This window comes from Rattus norvegicus, chromosome 1, assembly GCF_021556685.1.
Source record: "Rattus norvegicus strain SHRSP/BbbUtx chromosome 1, alternate assembly SHRSP_T2T, whole genome shotgun sequence".
Taxonomy (NCBI): Eukaryota; Metazoa; Chordata; class Mammalia; order Rodentia; family Muridae; genus Rattus; species Rattus norvegicus.
The window spans coordinates 89,497,489-89,519,931 of record NC_141534.1 but is presented as its reverse complement, the minus strand read 5'-3'; the positions used below and the strand labels follow the sequence as shown (position 1 = coordinate 89,519,931).

Here is a 22,443-nt window from a genome sequence, read left to right as displayed (position 1 = left end):
ACAAATAAAATATTAGGAAGCAACCATCATTGGTCATTGGTCCATCATATCCCTTAACCTCAGTGGATGCAATTCCCCAATAAAAAGACATAGACTAATAGGCTGGATACATGAACAGGCTCCAATATTTTGCTGCATATAGAAAGCACACCTCAGTGACAAAGATATACACTACCTCAAAGCAAAAGGCTGGAAAAAATTTCTAAGCAAATTGTCCCCAGGAACAAGCTAGAGTAGCAATTCTAGTATCCAATAAAATTGACTTTCAACCAAAAGTTATCAAAAAAAAGATGGGGAAGGACACTACAGACTCATCAAAGGAAAAATCCACTAAGAGGATCTCTCAATTCTGAATATGTCCCCAATGCCAGGACACCCACATTTGTAAAAGAAACATTGTTGAAGCTTGAAGTGCACATTGAGCCTCACATAATGATAGTAGGAGACTTTAACAGCCCACTGTCACCAATGCATAGATCATGGAAATGGAAACTAAACACAGACACAGTGAAACTAACAGAAGTTATGAACCAAATAGCCTTAAGAGATATCTACAGATCATTTCACCCCAAAACCAAAAGAAAACATCTTCTTTTCAGCACCTCATGGTACCTTCTATACAGTTGACCATATAATCAGACACAAAACAAACCTCAACCAATACAAGAAGATTGAAATAATCCCATATATCCTGTCAGATCACCTCAGACTAATGCTTCATGAAATTCTCAGGCAAATGGATGGAACTAGAAATTATCCTGAATGAGGTAACTCAGTCACAAAAGAACACACATGGTATGTACTCATTGATAAATGTACATTAGCCAAAAAAAGCACAGAATAACCATAATACAACTCACAGACCATATGGAACTCAAGAAAAGGGAAGACTCAGGAGAGGCATACCCAAAAGATGCTCCAACATATAAAAAAGACACGTGCTCCACTATGTTCATAGCAGCCTTATTTATAATAGCCAGAAGCTGGAAAGAACCCAGATGCCCTTCAACAGAGGAATAGATTAAAAAAATGTGGCACAGCTACACAATGGAGTACTACTCAGCTATCAAAATCAATGACTTCATGAAATTCATAGGTAAATGGAATGAACTAGAAAATACCATCCTGAGTGAGGTTACTCAATCACAGAAAAACACACTTGGTATGCACTCATTGATAAGTGGATATTAGCCAAAAAGCTCAAATTAACCAAGATTCAATCCACAGACCACAGGAAGCTCAAAAAGAAGGATGACCAAAATGCGGAGGCTCCCACTCCTTCTTAAAAGGGGAGAAAATATTTATAGGAGGGGATATGGAGGCAAAGTTTAGAGCAAAGGAATGGTCATTCAGAGCCTGCCCCACATGTGGCCCATATATATATATATATATATATATATATATATATATATATATATACAGTTACCAAAACTAGATAACACTAATGAAGCTAAAAAATGCATGCGAAAAGGGACTGGATATAGATATCTCCTGAGAGACACATCCAGAGCAAGTCCAATGCAGAGGTCAATGCTTACAGCAAACCTCTGAACTGAGAACAGGACAACCTTGGAGGGAATTAGAGGAAGGATTGAAGGAGCTTGCAACCCCATAAGAATAACAATGCCAACCAACCAGAGCTTCTAGGGACTAAACAACTACTGAAAGACTATACATGGACTGGCCCTGGGCTCCAACTGCTATGTAGCAGAGAATAGCCTTGTTGGAGCACCAGTGGAAGGGGAAACCCTTGGTTCTGCCAAGGTTGGACCCCCTCAGTGAAGGGGAATATGGGAGGGCAGTAAAGGGGATGGATGGGGATAATACCCATATGGGGGAGGGGGTGAGGATGGGGGCTTGTGGACAGGAAACTGGGAAAGGGAATAACATTTGAAATGTAAGTAAAGAAGTATATCTAATAAAAAAAAAAGAAAAGAAAAAGAAAAGGGAAGACCACATCAAAGTGTGGACGCTACAGTCCTACTCGGAAGTGGAGAGAAATAATCTTGGAAAATAGAGGTAGAGAGGAATCTGGGAGAGAGAGAGAGAAGGGGGAGGGGAAAGCCAGAGCCAGTTTAGATATGGGAGGTGATGGAGAAGTATAGAAGGGCAGTAATTTGAAAGGAGATGTGTAGCAGTGGGGCGAGGGAGACTTGAGGGTAGCCACTACAAAGTCCAAGATGTCAGGGACCCAAGAGGTTTCCAGGACCCAACAGGGAGGACATTAGATGGAATTTTCAACAAAGAGTGGATAGAACCTTTCGAAACCACATTCAGTGGATAGACACGGCTCCCAGTTGAGGGATTTGCTTACACATCCACCTCAAAAATATTAGTCTAGAATTCCTCCTGTCAAAGGGAAATGCAGGGAAACAGAATGGAGCAGAGATTGAAGGAAAGGCCATCCATCCAGAGACTGCTCAACTTAGGATTCCATCCCATCTGAAGACACCAAACCCAGACCCTATTGCTGATGCAATAAGTGCTTGCTGAGAGCATCCTGGTATAGCTGTCTCCTGCGAGGCTCTGCCAGACCTTGCCAATACAGATGCAGATGTTTGCGGCTGAACATCCCACTGAGCATGTAGACCCAAAATGGAGAAGTTAGGGCAAAGACTGAGGAGCTGAAGGGGTTTGCAACCCTATAGGAAGAACAATATCAATGAATCAGAACCCCCAAAGCTCCCACGGACTAAACCATAGATACATCTATGGATCCAGCTGTATATGTAAGAGAGGATGGCCTTATCTAGCTTTGATGAGAGGGGAGCCCCTTTGTCTTGTGGAGGCTTGATGCCCCAGCATAGGAGAATGCTAGGGTGCTGAGGTACGAGTGGGTGGGCAATTTGGGAAGCACTTCATAGAGGCAGAGGGGAGAGAGAGGGGATAGAGGGTTTGTGGAGGGGAAACTGATTAACGGTATAACATTTGAAATGAAAATAAAGGGAGTAACCAATTAAAAATAGAACCATCATGGCTAATCTTTGTGTCAAAATAGAGAGTGAGAGAGAGATCCATGCCACAAGAGGGCGCCCATGCCTGACACTGCCTGGACTCAGAGGTTGTATTAATCAGAGTCATGAGATAGAACCAAACACAGATGGCTAAACAGTAAAATAAAGTAAGGCAAAATAATATAAAATAATAAAAATAAGATATGTAAGAATTTTAAAAGTTCAGAAAATGATTCCTAATGATACTCTGCTATACTTGTAGATGTGAATCTAGCATAATCATCTAGCATCATCATCATTAGGAAGGCTTCATCCATGAGAGCACATGCAGAGCCCCACAGCCAAACTATGTAGAGCTTGGGTAATCCTGCAGAAGAGGGGAAGGAAGAATTGTAGGAGTCAGAGGAGTCAAGGACAGCACAAGAAAATGGCCCATAAAAATCAACTAACTAGTGCACATAGGGATTCACAGAGACTAAACTCACAATTAGGGAGCCTGTATAAATCTGAGTTATGTCTTCTGCATATTTGTTATGGTTGTATAGCTTGGTTTTCTTGTGGGACTCCTAACAATGAAAGCAAGGGATGTCTATGATTCTTCTGCCTGTTTTGGGTAGCTGCCACACCCACTCCAGTAGAGTCTGTGCGACCTGAAGCTCTTATGCTTCGTTTCTATCCAGAACAGAGGTGTGTGCCTAGAATGGCTTGGCCTCCTGGAGGTCCCTGGCCGTCTCCCTACAAATAGATGATGACTAGGGTCTATGCTTGCGGTGGAGGTGCCTTATGTGTGCCTTGGTGATTTTAGCAACTTTAAGCCTGTCAATAATATCTGATTTTAAGAATATAGCAGTGTGGGAAGATGGTCATGTACCTTTAGATGTCTCTGGAACTAAAAGTTCAGAGATGGAAACGACTCACACCATTATGATCCTGATAAACTCAATGGCTGCGATGAATTCGACTGCTGTATCCATTAGCTCCCAGTAAATAGGAGAGAAATTAATTGCAGTTACTAACAACATGAATGTTCCAGAAAAGCCTTTCCCCCCTTTTGGAAAAGTTTTGTTTAGCATGGCTCAACAATAGTAACAATTCTTTTAAAAAGATTATAGACAAGTTCCAACAAGTTGAACAAACTTATCAAGAGTTAACTATGGTTACAAAAGTTTCCTTACTATTCTGAGGGGCCATAAATATAGAGTTTAAACTTTATTATGGGGGCTGGAGAGATGGCTCAGCAGTTAAGAGCACCGACTTCTCTTCCAGAGGTCCTGAGTTCAATTCCCAGCAACCACATGGTGGCTTACAACCATCTGTAAAGAGATCTGATGCCCTCTTCTGGTGTATCTGAAGACAGCTACAGTGTACTTATATATAATAAATGAATAAACCTTTAAAAAAACTTTATTATGACAAAGATAAATGATGAATACATACCTTGTGCCCACAAATCTGTCAGTATAACTGCAGTTTTTTAAACTATTGTTTGCAGTTGAGAACTGTTTCCTAGACTGTATGTTCAGCTTTCCTCTTTGCAAGATACATTGGTGGGGTAATGAATAAGAGCTGGATGACTGCCAATTATGATGTACCTGTTCTAACTGTTTAAATTTATGCCAAGAAGTAAAGCTTTTTGCAGCAGCACACACCTCGAGTTTGTGTCTGTCTGTCACGCTGAATCCATTCTCTACCTGAAATCCAAGCCTTGGTCCCTCTGCTGACACACTCCCCTGGGTGGTCTGCGGCAGGTAGCCTTTTTCTCTTGCTGGCTTGTGTCACCCAGTCTTAATATGAATCTTACTGCAGCATGATATCCCATGTTTGGTTGAAATCCCTGGGATATCCCTGGTTGATATCTGAAGGGAAACAGGAGAGGAGTGGATCTGTGAGAGAAGGGAGGGAGGGTAGGGAGAAGAGGGAGGGGAAACTGATCAGAATGTAAAATAAGAGAGAAGAATATACTTTAAAAAATGAAATAAAAGCTGACACCATTGTCCCCAAAACACCACTCTTATAACTTGGTTGGCTCTCTTGACACACACTGTGGAGCACCTTACTAGAGCACCCTACTTTGCCAGTACCTGAAAAGGATGAGGCAGAAAAGGAGTCGTGAGCTCACAAGGGGTGTGTCACCCTTCAGGTTGTGTAAGAAGTTTGAGTCTTCCTAATTCTCACTACAGGACTGTTCTCTTTCAACTGTTAGTTGCTACCACAGAGCCTCATAGCCCCTCCTCGTAGCAGAACACAGGGGTGTCCCATATAGAAAGTCATGTTAGGAATAACTTCCTTGGAACCCAAAGTATACCTAATCTCTTTAGCAAGGCACCCAAGACTGTCCCCTGAGCCCATCACAGAGTTGCCCTCCTCTTAGTTAGACTTTTGTATCTTGTCACCACACCCGGAGGTGGTCTGTTACCTGCTCTCACACTAACTGACTTGAACAAGATCATTCTGATGATTTTACAAGGACAATGTCACAGGAGAGATGTGATACTGCCTAAGTGGGCACTTTGCTCAATGAGGTTATTAGTATTGTATCTATACCATGGGGTTTCACTGAACCACCTCTCCTAGGTCATGTATTCATATGTCTTCTATAACCTGATGATTGCAGGTAAAGGACACATACTTTGTATGACAAGACTTCATTGGAATCTTAACATCTCTACATATGGGAAAACAGGCCAAGCCAACAGACACATCAAAGGAACAGGTTCTGGTTTGTCTTCCTGACCTATGCCTGAGGCTTGTTGCGTGAAGTCAGACACACATTCTGAATCAACCTAGAGTCCCTGCTGCATTTTCTTTGATGAGCAATAAATTCTATCCTCCTTGTCCTCTCCTCTTCTTTATTCATCTTTGATTCTAGAATAATTGGACCACACAGGAATAAACTACCATAGAACATAAGTAACCAACCAAGGAGGACCAGATTGACATCATTAAATGGTACTGAAACTGTTAGAATTAGAGACTAACAGCCTTGGAAGCCTTAACAAACCAGGCTTAGCCACTCATCTTCAATAATTCAATTAAAGACAATTAGGAATGGAAAGGAACTTTTTTTCCAATGTGATTGTTTTGGAAAGCATAAAAGTGTTCTCTCTCTCTCTCTCTCTCTCTCTCTCTCTCTCTGTCTCTCTCTCTGTCTCTGTCTCTGTCTGTCTGTCTGTCTGTCTGTCTGTCTCTCTCTCTCTCTCTCTCTCTCTCTCTCTCTCTCTCTCACACACACACACACACATTCACTCACACTTTCAGAGTTCTCACTTGTAGTTAGGTTTAAATAAAGGGCCACATGTATCCATAGATGACCTGTTCTAGGTCAAGGTGTGGTCTCACCCATCAACACTGTCATTCTTCAAAGTGGTCTGACAATTTGTTGGTATTGTGTGAAACCTCTCTAGTAAACAAGTTCCTTTTGATGGGTATCAGAATCCCATCTTTTTCATTATTCCAGAATAAAATCCCTTGGGAAATTCTAATTCTTGGGGACCATTGTTTCAATAGTCTGATAGCCAAAGAGAAGACACAAGTGTCTCTATACTCTGCCTAATCAATTTTTAAAAAGTTTTTCTTTAATTTAAGAGAACAGACTCTAAAAAGGACTTCCACTGACATCTATATTATTATAATATAAAGAGCCCTTTAAAATTACCACCCATAGCACTCTTTGCACATGAAAACATCCTTCCAAGAGGGTCTTGCTAAATCTTGAATCATGCCACACAGGATACACTCAGCTGAGAACAAATAGAAACTTGACTTCCGTTTTTTTTTTACTGGATATTTTTATTTGCATTTCAAATGTTATTCCCTTTCCCACTTTCCCAACCATAAGCCCCCTATCATGTCCCCAATACTCCTTCTTCTATGAGGTTATTACCCCTTTCCCTCTTCCCCGCTCTGACATACCCCAACACTGGGGATCCAGCCTTTGCAGTACCAAGGGCTTCTCCTCCCATTGGTGCCTAACAAAGCCATCCTCTGCTACATATGTAGCTGGAGCCATGGATCTGTCCATGTGTACTGTTTGGGTAGTGGTTTAGTCCCTGGGAGTTCTGGTTGGTTGCTATCGTTGTTCTTATGGGGTTGCAAGCCCCTCCAGCTCCTTAAAAACCTTTCTCTAACTCCTCTAATGGGGACCCCATTCTCAGTTCAATAGTTTGATGCTAGATTTCACCTCTGTATTTGTCATGCTCTGGTTGAGCCTCTCAGGAGATGGCTATATCAGGCTCCTGTCAGCATGCACATCCTGGCTTCATCAATATTGCCTAGTTTTGAGATATATATATATATATATATATATATATATCTCAAAGGTTGCTATGAACCTTATGCATATATATATATACATATATATGTATATATGTATATATATATATGTGCTGGATATCCAGCTGGGGCAGCTCTGAATGGCCATTCCTTCAGTCTCTGGTCCAAATTTTGTCTATCTCCTCCAATGAATATTTTTGTTCCCTCTTTTAAGAAGGACTGAAGCATCACACTTTGGTCATATTTCTTCTTGAGCTTCATGTGGTCTGTGGATTATATCTTGGGTAATTTGAACTTTTAGGCTAATATCCACGTATCAGTAAGTGCATACCATGTGTGTTTTTTTCGTGATTGGGTTACCTCACTCAGAATGATATATCCTATTTCCATCCATTTGCCTATGAATTTCATGAAGTCATTGGCTTTGATAGCTGGCCCAAAACCAACTGACAGACATTTGAAATGCAGAAATCTTGAAGGGCTGATAATTCTGGCTTGGCAAAATTATCAGTCAACTATTCTGCATAAGGTGTCCCTTTGTGGATGTATTAGTCTGTAGATGAAATAGGCAGCTATACTACTCCTGGGCATATACCCAAATAATGCTCCAACATACAACAAAGACACGTGCTCCACTATGTTCATAGCAACCTTATTTATAATAGCCAGAATCTGGGAAGAACCCAGATACCCTTCAACAGAGGAATGGATATAAGGTGTTCCATGGACTATGGTAAGGTTGGATATGATGACGTGGAACATGTTTTTTGGTTGTTTTTTTCTTTACTAACTGTATGAGCACTTTAAGTTTCCCCCTAGTAGAGGCCATTGTTAAACCCAGATAAACTCATTGGAGAGCCAGTTGAGGCAGGGAATATCGTACGAACAGCAGTCTGTAGAATTGGAGGTAATCAAGAGGAGTGCTTTTAAAATCTTTGTAAGTATGATTATAAATATGATAGTTTACCCCATTGTAACTTTTTTGATTGGCTAGTGATAGTAACTTCCAGAGCCTCCAGGGTATCTCTTCCTAGAAGATTGGTACTAATGTTGGCCTCAAGAGGGCGCATCATGCCTGTAGGCCCATCAGGGTCCTACCATTTATGAGCTTCTTTTGGTGGTAATGACATGGGAGCATCCTCCTATGCCTAGATGTTGAGGTCTGGAAATTAATTACTGGAACTACTGGGTGGTGGATCAAAGGGTGGAGGAAGGAGTGTACTGTAGTGCAGCATATGGAGGCAATGAATGGTACAGGAGTGATTGGGTGGGGCCAGAGTGTGCTACTAAGGCTGAGGAAGCAATTGTTTTGTAAATCTCCTCTATGACCTTTTCTAAATCTGCCAGCTCTTCAATGGGATGGGCCTCTGGATATTTATCATCATCAGTGTCATCTTATAGAATAAGGGGTGTGAAGTGTCTTTGATGCACTCTGGCTTAGGGGGACTCACACATTGGTAGATGTTAGCTATAATGGACAAAAAACAGTTGGAGTGAGGCTTTACTTCCTGGCTTTCAGTGCTTGGTGAGATAAGCAACGAATCCATGTATTATTACCCACTGCCATCCAAGGTGCTGACTCAAAGACCTCTTTCCAAATGAAGGCAGCTTCCCTTTGGGTAACTTCATGCCATAGGTCTTGAGCAAGGTTCACAGCCCTGTAATTTTGGATTCCTTTTAATGTGATATTTCCCATGATAGATAATGTTTGGGAGTACTGAGGTCAGAAAGTAACTTTTCCAGGAGGCCATGAAACTCCTCTGAGGTGTGTTCCCCAAAGTCCCAGATGTAAGTCTGCCCATAAATTTCAGAGAAATGAGAAAAACCTCTAAGAACTTTTAACTGGTCATTACATTACTAGATTATTTTCAAGGAGAGAAAAAGATACATGGCTATGGCTACTGTCAAAGTGTGATGTCAGGGTCTGGACAGAGGACTGGGACTTTCTATCAATGCCAAGGGCTACCCAGACCAGAAGGTGTCAGTTGTCCTTTCACCATACTCTGTTCCACACATGGTAAAGCCCAAAGTGAGACAATAAAAAACAAAGACTGCCAGTCCTCTTGATAGGGAGGCATGATTAGGTAGTGCCAATGGATGTAACATTCATTGTCTGTCTGTCTGTCTGTCTGTCTGTCTGTCTGTCTGTCTGTCTCTCTGTGTGTGTGTGTGTGTATGTGTGTGTGTGTGTGTGTGTGTGTGTGTGTGAGAGAGAGAGAGAGAGAGAGAGAGAGAGAGAGAGAGAGAGAGAGAGAGAGAGAGACTGACTCACCTTCCTTTTGTGAATCCTGGCAGTCTTTTCCCCATGTCAGATACTAGCTGCCCATCAGGCTCTGCTTCTCTTATCTCCATGGTGTGATCACTTGCAATCACAACTGATGGATCCTGGAGGAGAATCAAGGTGTCACAGCTGGGGTCTAGGTAACCTCAGGCATCAGAGAGCGTGGTGAGAAAAGACTCTCTCAGATGCAGCTTCAGTAAGGCAGTTCATTTTAATGGAGAGAAAAGGCTATTTTAAACTTTTAGAGGGCAAGATGTGGCTATCTGGTTGAGTGTACATCCTTGGCTGGTGTTAGGGTGCTGGGGTATGCCCTTATTTGAATAAGGAAGAATTCTAGCTGCCACTGGAATGACCTTATGAGGGAAAAGTAGATTTATCCTGGCTACTGGGCTACATGATCTCCTCTCACGAGCAAAGGTGAGAGTGTAGCCCTATGTGAACCAGGATGTGCAGTCCTTGGGCTATGGGGTAACTGATCCTATTCCTGCTGAAGTCAGGACAAGATTTTCATGTTTTTGACATGCGTTGAACTCTTGGTCCAGGCCTGCTCCTCATGGCTTCACAGCTCCCCAGATCCACAGATACTGGCAATTGAACCCTGGTTTTCTGTAATAACATTCAGTGCTCTTAACCACTAAACCATCTATCTAGAACCAATTATTTCATGTTTTAGCATTAATTCAATACGGGAATGAAAATATGTGTTGGCAACTGTGGTAGTTTGAATGAGATTCCCCCCATATCCCTTTTAAATAGTTGATCTCTAGTTGGTACACAGTTTGGCAATGGTTAGGAGGTATGGCCTTGGACAAAGTTGTCACTAGGGGTGGGATTTGAGGTTTTAGAAATCTTGTTCTCTTTCCAGTGTGATCACTGTCCTTTCCTTACAATTTGTGATGTGAGTTGTTCCTGTTGCCGTAACTTCACTCTGCTGTCATGAACTCTAACCCTCGGGAACCCAATTAAATATTTTGCCTTCTAAGTTGCTTTTGTCATGATGTCTTAATATATGGATAGGAAAGTCACTCATGCAACAACTCATGTCTGAACACTCAAGACATATCATAGTAGTTTGAATAAAAATGGCTCTTATAGATTCGTGTGTTTGAATGCTTGACCCACAGAGAGTGGCATTATTAAGAGATGTGGTCTTGTTGGAGTAGGTACTTTCTCCAACAAGGTCACATCTCCCAATAATGCTACTCCCTATGAACCATGCATTCAAACACATGAGTCTATTGGGGCCATATTTGTTCAAACCGCCACACTTTTATTCATTCTGAGTCCCCATCCCATAGGATGATCACATTCACTGTATGTATATTCTCTCAATTAATTATCTGCTGAAGTGTCCTCACAGATAAATCAGAGGTGTGCCACAATTTCATGGGACTCTGGCCAATTTGAGCACGGCAAGCATGGTACTACCAGGCCCCACCTGTCTCTCCATTTCCCTCTGCCTTACTAAAAACCATTATATTTCTAAAGTTAGCCACCAGGATGTAATCTCTTATTTGGCCACTTCCTCTTCTCAAGGCTGACTACAAAAGACCAACTACTAAAGTATTGAAGTCTAGCAATCAATTCATCCCCCATTTACCTCTCCTAATTAACATGACCAAGTAAACACCACATTGTAACAGTTTTTCTTTGTAGCTTTATAAATTGCCATCTGTTTCTTTTTATCCAGAGGCAGCCCTCTGTGCTTCCTTTTCTCTATGCCTTGTTCCCTTCCTCTTCTTCCTCAACCTCTATTTCCTATTTGTCTCTTATGCCCTGCCCTTTGTCCCTCTGGGGCAAATAAGTCTTTGTGCTGAGAACTTGGTCTTGGGGCTCCTGAGACAATACCGTTCCTTACATTTCAAAACCAAGTCATGTTCATAACAATAACTAGACATCACAATTCTCTCATCATAAGAGGATGTTTAGAAGCCAGAAAGTATATTACTTTAATTTTTTCTAATTATATTTTTATGGTATTTGTATGCCATGCCCTCATTTGTGTGCCCGTGTGTATGCTCCTATGTATGTGTGTGTGTATGTGTGTGTGTGTGTATGTGTATGTGTGTGTGTATGTGTGTGTGTATGTGTGTACCTCACAGTGTGTAAGTCAGTATTGTAGAGCAACAGTGATAGACCAGGAGCAATTTAAATCAATAGACAAGTGACATAATAAATTACATTTTTACAAAATGAAATATAAACATCTATGAGAAATAATTTTGTGTTTGGTGTATCAAAGGGACTTGATCCATACTGGGAAAAATTGTGATACTATGAGTATAGTCTTTTAAAAATATAGAAAATTCCAACAATATTTTATAATGACAGTTACCTTTAGAGTACAAGTACAATTTTTATTTCAGAACAAAGAATATTTTCATTATTTCTTTAAGAATTTTATGAGTTACATTTTGTATTCAACACTCACCTTGCCTCCAAGACCCACCACTTCTTCAAACTCACTTAACTTTGTCCTCATTATTTTAAATCCATGAGGTCCAAACTGCTGCCCACATATTTTTAGATATGGGACCATCTAATGAAATATGGTCAATATACCATACTCTTAAATAAAAGTAATTCTTCTACCTGAATCTCTCGGTTATCAATAAATCCTCACCTCATGGTAGGGCTTCATATTTACCATGCACATAATCTCCCTGAAGGCTGGGTTTTTGTTTGGCTTGAATTTCCATGAGCCTTGTGCAAGTGAAACTCAAAACCACTGTGAGTTCATATATGCAGTTTTCTAGTTTTGTCTAGAAAACATTTTGTAACAGCCATCCATCATCTTTGTCTCATGGAATCTATCCATTTTCTCTCTGGCAACAGGCCCTCAGCCTTGGGAGGAGAGTCATGATTTTGATGTCCCATGTAAGACTGAGCAGTCCACAGTCTCTTATTTTTTACATATTGGCCAGGTATGAGTCTCTGTTTTAATCACTATTTACTGCAGAAAGATGAGGTTTGAGAGATTCATTAATCTCACTATGGCCACAGAACCCTGGAGATGTCAGTGTTTTCTAATCTTAGAAGCTAAGAAGGGGAGTCAGGCCTGGTTAGAACTTAAATGAGAGGCATACATTTATCTATGGTTATAATGACAAATTATTCAGAGTCTGTTTAATACTATGTTCATTTAGTATAATTGTACTAGGTGTTCCCATCAGATATATGATCTGTCTAGCCACAAGCTCATGCTCTTAAACATCTACACACATAAAATTTATAAAGGATAGACAGGCAGTGATTATGAATGCCTCTATTATGAGAATTTGGGAACAGAATCAGGGAGATCTCTGAGTTCAAGGCTAGCCTGTTCTCAGAGCAAGTTCTGGGACAGCCAGGGCTACACAAAGAAACCTTGCCTTAATTTCCCCTCCCCAAAGTTTAAAGGATAAAAGAAAGAACATGAGAAGTAAGGTGGATCTGCATAGCTGTGAGGCTGAGGCAGAAAGTTCACAAATGGAATTCCCGTTAGTGATGGAAGAGGACTCTCTTAACCTTCTCCAGCTCCTATCCTGAAACATTCTACAGACAGCATATTCTCTCAGGGTCTAGGATACAAGGTCACCAAGCAAAAATCTCCATATTAGGTGAGAACAATACTCAAAGCATGATCAGTGATGGACAATCCAGTGCAGCCAGCAACTATGACCTAATATCCCAAAGGATCACACAGTGCTGTAAGAGGCTCCTGGGAACTGATGGAAGGATACAGGGACACAGAAGAATACTATCAGTAAACAGATAAATCTTAGAAAAGTGCTAGGGATTAAATTTGTTGTCAATTCTACAACAACAAACTCTTCCACCAAAATCATAATAATAAGATAATATCTTCTTAATAAAGAAGAAACCCTTTATCTTCCTTGTTTTGATGTAAGTGTTGTACAAGGGAAAGACATATAGTTGGAAAAGGAGAATAATAGGGAGATATGGCAAGATTTTCATGAGGAAAATTGAGATATGTTATATCATCATGCACAGGTATAAAGTTCTCAATAATAAGGTAAAATTAGAAAAGAATTTAACCAGCAAGGAACATGAAAACCAAAGTAATTACTCCTCCCAGAATCACCTACCCCAAAGTAATGGCTTGCAACAACAGAGAAGTAGACACAATCCAACACAAAGATATCAAAGGCAGCTGGGCCCAGTCGTGCATGGTCTATCAGTCTTTGCCCTTCTCTCCAGCACTGGGGGGAGGGGAGCAGAGGCAAACAGATCTCTGTAATTTCAAGGCCAGCCTAGTGAATTCCAATACCCAAAGGCATGTATATATTTTTTTCACTGTCTCAAAATAAATAATGAAATAAGGATGACTATTGGAATATCCAAACAAATCAAAAGGGATACAGATTACTTTATAAATTAATTACAAGAAAGCAAATAATATAAATGAATAATCATTACAGGATAAGATTTGAGAATTCAATAAAGAGAAACATTGATGAAAATCCATGTACTACTGAAAATGAATATTTGTATAAGTCTAAAGCCATATGGAGGCCTTATGGATAAAATGGCCCATGAATAAGATTGTGTTATCAAGGTTGAATGATATAGAGAAGTTGGATCATTCAATCAAGAGAAAACATCAATTAGTAGAAATCCCAGCTTGGAACATCCTTGGCTTAAGTACATGTCAGCTCTGCAGAGTTCGAGTGCCCTAGAAAGTGATACAGTGAGGGCTCCTTTACACTGGTGGACACTGGCACATTATGTTGCCTTGGAGTAATGGCTATTTCTACATGTAGGAATTTGTTGCAGAAAATTTCTCCATGTTGTCTTTGCACTCGGTTGGGTTCTAATCATGTGTCTCAAGCTGGGATCAGTCACCCATCCTTAATAAGACAAGCAAAAGAACTGAAAGAATACTGGTAAGCAGAAAGCCATTTATTTGTAATAGATAGTATCAGTAGAAGAAAAGCACATGTCCAACTTTTGTCTTAGATTCTTCAAGGTCCTGGCCTGTAGTTCACTTTCTGGTCTTCGATTGTCTGAAGCCTTACTTCCACGTTCTGAAGTAAAATGAACATTTAAATAGAAAACCAATGATAAGTACATCTAAGCAGTCCTGGCTAAGGTATAAACCCACTTACCCCACCCCATCATTGTTTGAGTTCAATTCCATTCTATACTGTGACCCTATGGCAAGGTGAATTCTCTTTCCTAAGAGAAAGTTCCCCTTTGGCTAGGGCCTCTTCCTTCTCTCATCATGAGATGTGTGGGGAGATTCTCCTTTTGGATGGGAATTCATTATTTCAATCATCTAATGAGCTGAGAAATACAAATGCCTCTTAAAATATCTTCCTTTCTGCCAAGTGTGTGATAATATGAAAAACTTATTAGATACAGCCAAGATATAAGACCAATTCCTGCAAGGACTAGTTTTTGGTAGCATAGAAAGTCCCTAGACCAGTCTCTGAGTGCTGCCAGGTCCCATTTTGATTAAATTTAGGAATTACAAATTGGCTTGAAGCTGGTAAATCTATGAACTGAAGGCGACCTGTGTGTGAGTTCTGTTGGGGACAGCAGTGGTCAGAGGGTGCATGGGAGCACAATGTTTCTCTACTGTGTAAAATAAGAAACAATCCAAAAATTTGGAGCAATGTCAAATGTCATGGTTAGATCTATTTATAAGAAATCTGTCTTAGCCTCTGTGAACAGTGAGGCACATAGGGACAGGGCCAACACCAGTGCGAGAGACCCTTTCTTTCTTTCTCTTCCTAACACCCAGGAATCACAAAGCAAGTTGCATCCGACGCTTCCAGATGATATAGTCTAATGAAACTAATCGTGTCTGGACTTTAATATTGTGCCACTGGATCGCAGGAGTGACCTTGAGGCAGTGTTACAATGTGAGATGTAGGTACATATGATAAAGCCATTAAACAGCGCTGATTGTGTCACCCCTTTCCTGGGAAGGTCCATAAGCCACAGGAGGACTGAGAGCCACACTAGGAGGAAGATAACATCAAAAGGAAAGCAGAGGACACAAGCAAGACTTTGGGGCTGGCAGCCTTGTCCTCTACCTTTAGACTTTGGGGAGTCAATATAGAGGTGCAAGATGTGTTTTTGTCTCTTGGTTTGTTACACACACTAACACCACAAAAGTCAAGCTACATGGACAGGATTAAGAGGAACATTTGTTTCTTCTGCTTTCTATACCATGAAACAGGAAAGTCAGCCATTGAGATGGGAATGAAAGGGGACCAGTGAACTGGGCAATGCAGGTACATACCATCATGAATGAAGGAACAGGGGATGAGTAGCAGGAAAGGAGTAACAACAGCAGAAATGTTAATGACAGCAACAATGGGAGTTAAAATGACTTTGGAAACTTCAATGAGAAAGATCTAAATGATTACATGAGGTGTCTCACTCTGAGAACTGCTACATACATCAGCATCCCTAAGGTGCTCTTGCACTTGTCTTGCTGGTGGATGAAGAATAGATCAGAGAGATTGGATAAAGGTCGTAGCCTCCAGAATGAGTAAAGAGTGTGCACTGTCGGACATAATAGGACTCTACATGTAATTTTTAATCTCTGGAAGAGTTCTAAGGCATCCATTCATAAACCCATTCATCTACCCATCACCACCCATCCATAAATCAATCTACCACCATCTGTTTTTTCATTCATTATTAATTCCCTTTTTCCTTCACCATAAAAGTATTGAGTTTCACAGTAGACTGGTGATTGCTGTCTGTAAGCAGGTGAGGGTAAGTGAAAGACAAGGTGAGAGCCTGTGATGGGGCAGTAGAAAAGTAGGGCTGGCTGATAGTTTTTGAGAGGTGGGAGAGATAGGAGAGGGAAGGAAGGAAGATCGAGGAGGAGAAGAACAACCCAGACCCATATGGCTTTAAATAGCCCCAGGTAGCTATGAATATCATACTAACGATGGATATTACAGGATAATTTGTCTAATCTAAGTGGGCAAATTATATTAATACTAATTGGCTCTGAGTTCTTTGGGTGTTTTGTGGATTGAGAATCTACTGATATAGATATGACTGATAAATTACAAGCTTCTAGAGTTTTGATTTTACTGGGTTGGGGGTTTGAGACAGCTAACCTTAAGATGGGCAGCTGATGCACGGGACTGGCTTGGCACCAACCTGCCATGGAAACAGAGCAAGTTAGGTGAGAGCTTTCAGAGAAAAGTGTCAGAGAGTCTACCAAGATGAGAACACTTCACTGGTGTCTTGTGGCCCGCCAGTGCCTGGCGTAGTGTGGGATGGATTGTCTATTTTTATTATTTCAGGCTACACTAGACTCTGTGATTTGCAGGATCTTGATGGAGGGATAAGCCAATGCCTTCTCCCTATGCTTCAAGAGAAGTGAACCCAGCACACTAGGAAATCTATTATCTGAAACCAAGAGCATTGTAGTAGGAGAATTAGGCTGGAGGGTGTGTGTGTCCAGAATTCAATTAAGACTTTATTACAAAGTCAAAACTGACTGTAATTTGTTGCTTCCACTGCCTGGACCAGACTCTCCCTGTGAGATACTGATCCCTAAGGTGAAAATTTCTGAACCTACAGAACACATCTGACCCACAAATACTTAATAAGGCTGCCCAGGGTAGATAAGTTGGGGCTCTGACTACACACAGTCATTTTGTGTTTCTGATATACCAGCCATGGGCTGTGTAACCTTCATTCAACCAGTGTCTCTGCTGTCTCTCAGGTTCCCCACAGTAGTAAACAGGGGAACTTATCATTTACTTGTCTATAAGCAAAACTCAAGTACTATGTCCTAAACTTGAGACTGAAGAGCTGTTAAATTCAGGGGTGCATGTTGTTATTTCACTAAAGCTGAGAATTTCCCTAGGGTGAACTCCTGAGAACAAGCAATGGCCAAGAGGACCCATGTTCCCTTGGGGACACAAACTTTCCTGTGAAGTCTAAGGACTATCAGGACAGTCAGTACATTGCATGGCAACCCATCCAGCTGTTATGTCCATGCTGAATCTCAGGAAAAGGAGACACCCAAATGACCTAGCCTAATCATGATTGCAAAGACAGATACTGGGTTGTTCCACATGCTCCAAGACTTGCCTGCAGAATGACACATTGCTTCCAGTCAGCTCTAGCAGGGAGTCAAATTCAAGCAATCTCATGAAGCTTTCTCAGGGCCATGTTTTGGGTGAGAGCCCAAAGAATCTGAGCTAAGGATGACATCCTTGGACTGAGTTATCATTACTCCTGTCAGCAGGTTCCTGTCAGATCAAGGCTTTTGATTCATTTCAGTTTGCCCCATGATGTGTGTCTTGTACTAAATTTCCCAAACCTAAGTGAGAGTACACAGTCCAGAGGGGAGTAAATTGCAGTCCAAGCCTCATTGTCTTAGTTATACAGAGAAGAATAAACCTCACCATCACCTAGGAATCACAAAGAATCACTTACTGTTTACTTGGACGTCCACAATGGCCCATTCTGATTTCAAATCCATAGATACGGTGCGTAGGGTGTAAAGCCCTGTGTCTCTCTGTGTGACATTCAAGAGCATCAGGGATGCATCATTGCATATTATCACTCTGTCATGATACGCACTCCCCACCATGCTTGAATTGGTGAGGAATGAATGGCTTGCTATCTTAAAACGGTCAAGTGGATGTACTCCCTTGTGCCAGAAAAAGCTTTGAAGTTTCTCTGGCAGATTGTACGCCAGTAGAAAAATATTGTCATTTTCAGTAACTCTAGGCGGCACCAACTCAGTTGAGAGTTGTGAAGGGGTAAGATGCTTCCTGTAGCCTAAAGTTGGACCTAAATGGAAAAGAAAAGAAAAAGAAAGAAACCATCAAGTGATTCTTCTGCATTTGGTGGGAAGAAGAGTCTCGGAGTCCTCGGTATGTGTGTCCATCACTCAGCCTTGGAGTGTAGGTGAGTATCCTTTATAGTGGAGGTCAGCAACACAAATTTCATGCCCTTAGTGCACGTGAACTTTCTAATGGGTCTCTCTCCTCATCTGTCTCTATCACTCATCCTTCACTGCCCTCAGATCTCTGCTCAGACCTACAGTGTGTGGTGAAGGTTGCCCCCAGCATCTTCCTTGATAGAAACTGGGTCTACACATCGACACATTTTTATTAGACATTTTATGCTGCACTCTTGATGCCCTTGTACATGTCTCTTGCCATCCAGTAGAAGACTTTGTGGCCTGGGATCAATCTGACAATCTTAAAAGACCCAGTCCTTAGAAAGGGCTCAGTGGATGAATGAATGAATGAATGAATGAATGAGTGGATAGACAGATATGTGTTCCAGGTCACTGTATGTCCATGCATTAATTTACCAGCTTCTCAGACTCTAAGCTAATTACAGTTTTCATGCCCCAATTTAATTTATTTTTATTGACTTTTTTTTTTTTATTGACTTTTACATTGGGGGAGGGGACATGTACTCAAGCATGTATCAGTGTATGTGTTAGTAGGTGTAGGTCAGAGGACAGGTTGTGGTGACTCAGTTCTCTCCTTCTACTATGTGGAATCTGAAGATTGAAGTCAAGTCATGAGGGATGACAGCAAGTGCCCATATCCCCTGAGTCATCTCACAGTTTACTTTCATTTTAAGAGTCATTATCATAGGTGGGGACATTAGTCTTCAGAAAACACTTGCCAAAGTAACCAATGAACTTGATAAATGAACATTCCAACTTTTCTCTCCCCATCATACCATTTCCTTTTCACTGAGAGCGTCCAGCTTTGGACTTCTGTATGCATTTCTATGTCTTCTCACATTGCAAACAGAAACCCTGAGTCTACTCTGCAGCCCTTATCCTGTTTAGGAGACTCAAGACAATCACTTATCTAACTTCCTCCCACATGTGGATAGGGAATGATGCAGGCACCCATAGTGGGATTTCTTGCCACTGTGTGTATGTTTGCATGTAGATTAAGGAGCCAGCTCCACAGTCTCTGATGTCTATTCTGTTATCCCTCTTTGGAGAACACCTTCATCTCCAGCAATGCCTCTAAGCCTTGTTGCTCTGATATTAGTTCTGCTGTCCTCCCTCACTTTGATCTAAGTTTGGAACAGAGGTCTGGATTTAGGGTTACTGAAGATCCCATAGTTTCCTCATCTCTTTCTAACCTCAAGTGCAGGTTCATGGTGAGAGGCACAAGGGTTGAGTTGACAACCTTGTCTGAGTTACTTATCACAAGACTTCCTCTCTGTAGGTGCAGACAAGTGAGGTATTCTGGTCTATGAAAATTTGTCTCCATAATGGATGTTCTGTACCAGTCCTCAAAACACAACCCAGAAACACGATGCAGAAGCGAGGTAGATCCAGTTCAGGCCTGACACTCCCCTGAATGTATCCTACCAACAACAGAGTTCACAAAAAATTGACTTACTGTGTACAAAGAATTCTGCACGTATTATTTCAGGTCTTGCATTTGTAGTGATTATTTGTAGAGTATAGTGTCCTGAGTCTTGTCTGGTGACACTCTTGATCAGCAGAGATCCATTGCTGAGTACTGTCTCTCTACCACGGTGTGAAGGTCCCTCCACACAAGACTTGGTAGCTATCACATATTCTGCAATTTGAAAACTCCTGAGAGCTCTGACCCCTCTGTACCAGTAAAAGGCAAGAATATTAGGTGGCAGGCTATGCACAAATAGAAGAACTGTTTCCCCTTCAACAGCAATGGATGGCACTGATTCGATGGTGACCTGGGTAGTAGTGGGAAGCAGCCAGCAGGTTAAAAGGTAGGCTAGAAGGGAAGAGAGAAATTTCATGAACGTTTGTACCTCTGTATTTGAGGGAAAGATGAGATCTGTGTCCTGAGTAGACATGCTCATCACTCAGAAACATTACATAGGTAAGGGAGGGACTGCTGTACTAGGAAGGGGTGAACAACATAACCTCCAGTCCCTCTGTGGCCCTGAACCTGTTCCTTTCTGTGTGTGGAACTCTCTCCTTGGGTATCATTAGGACTCTCCACATTGCCCTCAACTTCCTGCTTACATTCATAGTACCTGGGCTGAGATGATGTCTCCTGTTACCTGCTATCTCACTCTAGAGATCTTCACTTTCTCTCTTTTGTTTCTTTTCTCTGTTCTCTCTTTGGTCTGAGCGCTCTGATACTACTTCTAGATGGTCTTTCTGGTCTAACTTACAATCTAAGGCTTTATTAGAACTAATATGATTCTGACATCTTTGGAAGGCTCAGAACTGATAAATGCTTGGTACCTTTGGATAAGTGGGAGAATGCATGTGTCAGGGATATGCATAACCAGGAGTGTATTTACAAAATGCTAAAATATGAAGGCAATTACATGTTTAGTATAAGAGTTTGGTATAGTTTGTATGTGTGGAGAAGGATAATGCATATTTTTGTGTGTACTTGTGTGCATTTGTGTATAAGTGAATGTATACACAGCATATACATGGAAGTCAGACACCTTGTGTGGTGGGAATTGAACTGATGTCTTAGGTTTGGCAGGCAGCAGCATTACCATTAAGTCATCTCAATGGCTCTCCCTAGTTTGGATTTTATTTAGACAGCCACCCTCTCATGATTGGGGACATCAGTCCTCAGAATATAGCTGTCCATGTGATTAACTTAGAATAGAGAACAATGGTGACATTTCTCCATTATACTATCTTGTGTCAATTCCTGCTGTGGAGTGCCTGCTTCTCTCTGTGTAACTTTCCCCCAAACCCTGAGTCTACACCTAGGTTCTTGGCTTCTCCATGGACCTTCAACAATGCTCTGAGCTCCCCTTCTCCAACTCAAAGCCAAAGAGTGGTCTCCTCACCTGTGAGCAGAAGACTCTGCCAGGAGGTACAATCTTTACAGGGAAGTGCAAGAGAGTTCATCATGACAACTGCCTCCTGCTACCTGCTCTGTGCTTCCTCTTTGAAAAGCTCCAGCTCCTGTGCTGTTCCAAGCTCTGCTCTCCTCTCCTGTCAGTTCTGTTGTCCTTCCTCCTTTTATCTGAGTCTCCTCCCAGGTAGGAGCCCCTCCTAGAATTATATAGGCTGGGGACATCTCCTGAGAACAAAACACATTAGTTCATTTCTCCCTATCTCTTGCCCCCTACCCTTTTTCCCTTTCCTCTAATTATGTCTAAGTCCACCAGACTACACATTGAGCAATAAAGCTGAAAAGTCTCCTTAGGCCCTTATATGACCTTATATGGACAAATGGTGCTGTAGATTTATATGCAAGCAGAAAAATCATGAAGAACACAAATGAATATGCTTTTGACTCTTCCCAGAAAACTGATGGTTCAAAGTTTCTGATGCTATGATAAACACCCTGATTAAGAACAGTTTAAGAAAATAAAGAATTTACAGGCTAGACTCTGAAGTCAAATCAATCAAGGTACACATAAAAGACAAAAATCGGGAGTCAGGAACTGAGGAGGAGAGCTGTTTAATGGGTCATTCACTAGTACTCTCTCCTTTTTTATGTTCCTCTCTGTGTGTCTTTGTTTCTGCCTTTCTCTGTTTCTGTGTTTCTGTCTCTGTGTCTTTCTCTCCATTTCTTTCTCTGTCTCTGTTTTTGTCTCTCTTTTTCTGTCTGTCTGTCTCTGTCTCTCTGTCTGTCTCTGTCTCTGTCTCTCTGTCTGTCTCTGTGTCTCTGTCTCTGTCTCTGTCTCTGTCTCTGTCTCTGTCTCTGTCTCTCTCTCTCTCTCTCTCTCTCTCTCTCTCTCTCTCTCTCTGTCAGATACACTATTCACTATCTTTCTGGGTCAATCCAGAACCAACTGCATAGGGATAGCACTACTCATAGTGTCCTCGGCTCTCCTAATTTAATTAAGATATACAGAGGGTCCTCTAAAGATTTCTTCAAAGTTATCTATAAAAGACAATGACTGACTTGAGTGTCTTCTAGCCCTATCCCTGTGAGTTTAGGTTGTGTACACTTGAGAGTAAATGCTAACTACAGCTAGAAGCTCCCTCTTATCCAAGGA

General features: G+C 41.4%; 1 protein-coding gene across 1 annotated transcript; it reads right to left on the bottom strand.

Moving 5' to 3' along the window:
- Positions 1-14,387: 14,387 nt before the first annotated feature.
- Ceacam12 (CEA cell adhesion molecule 12) lies at positions 14,388-21,462 on the bottom strand. The gene is given in 4 exon segments (NM_001108474.1): positions 14,388-14,534; positions 17,926-18,285; positions 19,875-20,234; positions 21,283-21,462. Coding segments are annotated over 4 exon segments (909 nt in total). The 5' UTR covers positions 21,347-21,462; the 3' UTR covers positions 14,388-14,409.
- Positions 21,463-22,443: the final 981 nt, after the last annotated feature.